Source organism: Poecilia formosa, unplaced genomic scaffold (genome assembly GCF_000485575.1).
Source record: "Poecilia formosa unplaced genomic scaffold, Poecilia_formosa-5.1.2 Scaffold880, whole genome shotgun sequence".
Lineage (NCBI taxonomy): Eukaryota > Metazoa > Chordata > Actinopteri > Cyprinodontiformes > Poeciliidae > Poecilia > Poecilia formosa.
Genome location: NW_006800819.1, coordinates 47,914 through 54,444, shown reverse-complemented (window position 1 = coordinate 54,444; position 6,531 = coordinate 47,914). Strand labels below are relative to the sequence as shown.

Below are 6,531 nucleotides of genomic sequence, written 5' to 3'. Positions count from 1 at the left end.
CCGGGTGGAGTAGAACCGGGTGGTGTAGAACCGGGGGGTGTAGAACCAGATGGGGTAGAACCGGGTGGTGTAGAACCGGGGGGTGTCTCTACCCTCCTGGTTCTAGTCAGATCTCCAGCTGCAGCTTCTGGTCTGTCAGTCTGACCTGCTGCAGGAATCAAACCACTAAATCCTGGATGAGTTTCTCTGGTCGGAGACTTTAGTCCTCTGGGCCTGAATGTCCTGCAGCTGCTGGAAGGACCACTGAGGAACCGGCTTCATAACGCCGGAGGAAGACGGATCGCATCGTTTATCGGTTAGCTTGATAAATTTATTGTGATAATAAGAATTTTGGTTTATCGCTGTCTTCATAACTTCCATGTAGTGACGTTTAAAACTCCCCAAAACTGTTTTACTATTTTCCTCGCCGTTAGTTCAATGAAAACTATAAATGCCAATAAATCTGAAAACGCTGTGTGCAGTTTAGTGATACAAGTCATGTTTTTTATGTGACTGGTGCCCTAAAGTGCGTTACCCAGGGGAATGTTTTTCAGGAGCAGTATTTGTATTAGTGGGACTGTAATTGCCGTGACACTCAGTCACACAGTTACCTAAAAAGAAGAAATAACGGCTGAAGAGCTCAGCAGCGTCCTCACACCCGGCAGAGAGAAGAGGCTGTGAAACGCAACAAGGTGAGGACTGCAGGTCAACTGGCAGCTTGTCCTCCTGACGAACCCTGGCAGAGCCGCCTGGGCCTGGAAAGGTCACCGGGAGGTCATCGGATTGTTGAGCTGCTGCTTCGACCTGAAGCAAACCAGAGGTGGAAAAACTGCTGGGATTTACTAAGGATTCATCGTTCCTACCAGCCGACTCCGGTCCGCTTCGACCCGACTCCGGTCCACTTTAATCCAAAATATTTGGATAGCAACTTAAATATTTAGTTAAATATTAAGTTAGCGAGTTACATTTTTAGGTCTGAACCAAACATTTAGTTTGAAAATTATACATTAGTTTAATTTAGTTAAAATATTTAACAAAATGAAATATTTAGTTTGAAACTGTGACATTTAAAATGTAGGTAAAAATGTGACTTTGAAAAGTGAACTCCATTGTATTTTCTGTTGGGTTAAATAAACCAAATGATTCCTTTAACTCTGCAAACAGCGCCCCCTAGTCCTGCTCTGTGGTTGTTTCCTGCAGGATGTGAGGAAGCTTTCGTTTGTTTTCTGGAATATCTGCTGAGGATTTTCCTCTCGGCTCTTCCTGAAGAGTCTCCAGAAACCAAACGAGGTGAGTGTAAAATGTTCCCTGGTGAAGCAGCTCTTCATCCAAAGCAGCAGCGTTTTTCTGCCATTCCCACAAAGATGAATCACTTTCCCTGCAGCTCTGAACGAAGCGCCACTTTCCCTCAAACGCTCAACAAACTGTTCAGATGTTTGCTTCTCTGAGCTGCTTCTGTTTCTGTGAAGCAGCTTCTGCTGCCGGTCGGAGAATCTTTGCAGATTCAACAGCAAAGTTCTGCTTCACGTTCAGCTTTATGCAGAAATAAAGACGGATCTCTGACTGGGTTCCTGAGGAACCTCCAGACTCCGAGGAGACGTCGATGCGCTCTGAAGCAGCTGCAGCCGTTTCCGCTGCGGTTTGTCCGAACTGGCAGGTCGGAGCTGGAACTGGACTCTGGTCGCTACAGGAAGCCGGACGGATGTGCAGCGGCTCCATGTCGGAGTCTCCTCCTCGCTGAGTAATTACCCGACAGGAAGTGGCTGCAGACCGCCAGGAAGTAATCCTCAGCTGGACTTCCTTTATGGAAACGGATTCATGGAGCTGAAACTCTTTTCCTCCAAACATCAAATATCCGTGTTGTTTTTATAAATGTTTTCAGCCTTTAGAACATTTATTGCTGTTTATATAGAAATAAAGAAATATTAGAGGGGAATGAAGTTGAGTATCTTCTCCAATAAATATAATAATTAAGACACTGATGATGGAAACGGAGAGGATGAAGGCGGCGCACCGCGGCCCTCCTCTTCCTGCCTGTCCGCCGCCAAAACGTGACGAAAACAAACGAAGACGGAGCTCAAACATCCAAACTTCCTATTTATTCACAGATTAAATACATATAATTTCAGATTAAATGGAATAAAATAACATCAGCAGCATCGTGTGCAGAGCGTTGCTGGATTGCAGGCCCATCGTTCAGAGAAAAGAACTGTTCAAAGGAATCGGGTCGTTTGTGAACGTCACACCAGAACCTTTATAGGTACCAGTAAGACAGCTTCACTTCAAAATCACCAAATATTTTAATCTAGTTTCTACTTAAAATATTGTAGTTCCCTTGGAATAAGACAAAACTAGTAACTTTCCAGGAGTATATGGGAGCTTCTTCATGTCAACAATCCCTTAGCATAGATGAAACGTTTCTGGCTCCAGTGAGACATCATTTAATTTGTTACTTGGGAAAAATGTCTTGTTAAAAGTGGAGCCATCTGCCAGTGAAGCAGATTCTTCTGAACCAAGCTATCTATCTTACTGGAAAGTTTCCTGTAAGTCAGTTTGTTTTATTTCAGGTGAACTGAGATATTTTAGCAAAACCAGATTAAATACTTTGTAATATTTGGTGTTTTTGCAGTAAAATCTTTGTTTTTAGATCCTGAGAAGCCGAATCTTTTTCATCCTCCGTTTTCTCAGCCGGCTGTTTGTTCCGAACCACCCAGAGTCTGAAAGCTTCCCGCCGCAGCGAGATGAAAGCTCTGCACAGCGACCCATCCTGCTGCGTGACCTCTGACCTCCCCTCTGGCAGCGAAGCGCGCCGCCGCCTCTGTTTCTGTCACTGCAGCCGCTCACCCAGAAATCATGGAGACAAACATCTGCAGGGCAGGAAGTCAGCTGTCCATCACTTCCTGGAGGTTTGCAGCTGATTCTGCAGAGACGGGACCGGGTCAGGTTCTGGTTCTGGTTCTGGTGGTGACAGGAGGACATGAGGGGAAAGTGAGCAGCGTCTGTGCTTGAAGACGAACTTGGTTCCATCGTTTTCTGCTCCATGAAGCTGCTGGAGGCTCGTAGCAGTTTGGACCGAACGCTGCGGCGGATCCAGAGGTTTCATCCAGACCCGGTTATGTTCTCCAAATGTTCGCTCTGTTGCTGCTGCAGCATCGTGACGCTGCTGCAGCATCGTAACCACGCTTCCAGGGAGAAATTACAGCCAAGCTGTGCAGGGACTCGTGATTCTCTGCAGCAGAACAAAATGCTGCTGGAAATTTAACCCCAGTAACATTTGATTCTTCACCGGTTTTCCTTCAGTTATGGAGAAAATGGAGCAAAAATCAGATTAATTTCATGTTTCTTGCTTGCTGGTCGTCCATCACCATATCCAGACTGGATCACATGGATTCTGGATCATCGGTGGGTCCATGAAGAGAGATGGAGCGTTTCAGTTTTCCTCTGGTCATCTCTTCATCACCCCCTGACTGGCTCCTCTTCCTCTTCACCTCCTCAGTGACTTTCAGCTCCACGCAGAGAAACGCGAGGTTAAGATCCTGATTTTATCCTGTCAGGAATTATTCATATTTATGCATCGCTGGGATCGTTTGGGAGCGTCAAGGACGTCTGCGGCAGTCGGTGACGGGGAGGCTGCAGCTCCGACTGACGGAGAAGATTAAGAGCTCCTCTTCAGATTACAGCCTCCCATAACTCTGACTGTCAACAAACACATGAAGGGAGTCAGGAAACGACAGCGCTGACTCTCCGAACCTGAACTTTCCCAAAGCTCCAGGTTCTACTGGGTTTAAAGGAATCTCTGTTCATCCCAGCCAGCTGAAGGAAAACAGGACAACTGTCCGGGAGAAACGCATTTTTATCTGAAATGTTGGTTTGCAGGTGATGAAGAGGAACCGGAGCTGGGAGGTCAAACCATCATGTTGCAGGAAAAGCTCAGAGATCCAGATCCTACCTGACCTCTATGTGGCGCTGTACGCAAAGTTACACAAACTGTCATAAGAGGAAGAAGTGTGGTTTATTTATGGGGTTTATCTTTCAGTCATATTTCACCAAGTTATTCATTCTTTTATTAATGTCACCATTTCAAGTTAAATACTTAATTAGCAGGCTAAATACTTACTTTGAAGCTAAATATATTTAGCCTCAAATTCAGTTGCTGATCCCGGAAGTGGACTACCAAAATAAAAGCTATTTTTTCTGAACCTCTAGCTCTTCGATTCTCTTCCTCTTTTCATTTGGCTGAAAACAAAGTGAGCCGTTTTTATCAGAGACGCTTCGACTTCCACCAGCAGGAGTTTATAGTGAAGCTCTAAAACCCAGCTTTTATTTTGATAGTCCACTTCCACCTACCGACAAATGAGTTTGCATTTATGAACTAAATATTTAAATAGGAGCTACAGTAAATATCAGATTGTAAACTGAATATCTAGCTCCATTTTCAATATTTAGCTAGCTACATAACAAGCTCAATGTTTAGCTAAGTAACTAAATATCAGCTAGCCAACTAATGCTAGCTAATATTTAGCCAACATTAGCTAAATATTAGCTAAATAAATTAAATATCTAGCTAGCAAAATAGCTTCCTGTAGCTGTAATTTCAATATTTGCCTAACTAAATATTGAACTAAATGTTTGCTTTAGCTAGCTGGATGATGTGCCGCTCATATTTAGCCGGAGTTTGAGCTCAGAGACGTTTGTCCTCCAGGACTTCCTGTCCCCTCTGGGACGTCCGGACCTCAGACTGCTCTGGGTTCAGCCGTCCAAACGTTTCTGATCATAGAAATAAAAACTGACTGACTGACTAAAGAGGAATTAAAAAGCGACTCGTGTCTGCAGCAGCTTCACTCTGACGACTCTTTGAATGATCTTTAGTTTTGTTAATAATCAGGAAGCTTAGCAGACGCCCTGTCCTCCATGCTGCTCCTCCCGGCGCTGCGTTCAGGCAGCAGCTGCTCACTGCAACCTGCAGCAGAAGGAGGAAGCTCTCCCCTCTGACTCCACTTGAGCCGAGCCTCTTGAAGACGAGCAGATAAACACTTGCACACTCCGGAGGACGCTGTGAATAAAAGCCGCTGCTGCTGCTGTCTTCCAGGCTTCGACGCCTACTTCATGTCGCGGACCCTGGAGAACAACCGGAGGAACGTCTGGTTCGCCGAGTACTGGGAGGAGAACTTCAACTGCAAGCTGATGAGCTCCTCCAAGAAGGACGACAGCAGCAGGAAGTGTACAGGTCGGTGTGAAGCCGGCGACATTTCTGCTTTTCTCTCATCTGTGTATCAGGTTTATACCAGAAACCTTTTATTTATTAATAGAGGAGGACTGGAGGCAGCACTTTGACATGACATAAACACGAAGGAGTCTCTATGAACGTCCATGGCTGAAGTGTCATTCGGTAAATAATTTAAAAGTAATAATTAAACGTCCTTTAAAAGTGCCAATTTGCATTAAAGTGTCATTATTTAAAAAAATAATGCAGAGTTGGCACTTTTAAAGGACTTTTAATTATTTACATCAGTCATGGACGTTCATAAGGATCCTTCATGTTCATGTCATGTCAGTCTTATGCAACGTGCTGCCGGACTCGATTATCATTTTTCATTTTAGGGTCTGTAGTTTACAGCAGCGTGTTAGAGAAGAAGAACGAGTAAAGGTCCACCAAAAGGAAAAACATGGACATTTCTGAAAAGTTGAAAACTGTTTAACTTTCTGAGTATCCAAAGTCGAACATTTTTGACTTTTAAAATTTAGACTTTTCTCTGGTTTTAATCTGAAGATTTGTTGGATTTTCTAGCAAAGTTTCAGCTTTAAAACTCAGAAATTTCCAAGTTTTTTCTATAAAATTTCTGAGATTAATGTGAAAATTTCAGAATTTTTTTTTAGCAGATTTTTTACTTTTCTGAGTTTTTTGGGTTTTATTTTATCTGCAATGGCCGTAGTACACTTCAGTATTCATTCGTTTATGTTTACAAAATATATAATATTTAAAAAATGATTATCGTTACAGAATAGACATACGAGCTGCACAACAAAGATATTTATAGTTTTAATCTGTTTAGATTCTCCAACCATCAGATTTTAGCAAAGTGATTTTTTATCCATCCAGTTTCATTTTATTTCCTTTTTTTTGGGGTTTATTTTATTTCAGATACTTTGGTGCTTTTTTGTCTTTTGCATTTTATTGTAAGTTGTTTAACTTCATTTAGTCACTTTTTTATTTTTAACACTGAATTTTGTTTTCAGTGTTTATTATTTAATCATTTGATTTTGTTTCAGTTTAAACACTGGAAGGAAACATTTTCTGGTTCCTGTTATGATCCTCTTTCGTTTTCCAGATTCTTCTGAAACCTTTAAATCACAGAAAAGTTAAGATTTCTTCTGATCTGATTGGAGTTTTGTCCTGAGGGAAGATACTGACTGCTCAGACCTGCCCGACATAACAAAAACGCAGCGTTTAAAGGCTGAGAGATGAACTTCTGAACCGATAGACAGTTTTTAACTGTTAATGATGGTTCTGGTTCTCCTGGTCTGGGTCGGTTCAGACGGACTCTCTGCATC

The 6,531-nt window shown here is 42.8% G+C and overlaps 1 protein-coding gene across 1 annotated transcript in view; it reads left to right on the top strand.

Annotated features, from left to right (window-relative positions):
- LOC103131950 (metabotropic glutamate receptor 7-like) overlaps positions 1-6,531 on the top strand; it is a 64,501-nt gene that overhangs the window by 24,660 nt on the left and 33,310 nt on the right. The window contains exon 4 of the mRNA XM_007543693.2: positions 5,069-5,206. Within this exon, the coding sequence (XP_007543755.2) occupies positions 5,069-5,206 (138 nt within the window). The remainder of the gene's footprint in view (positions 1-5,068; positions 5,207-6,531) is intronic.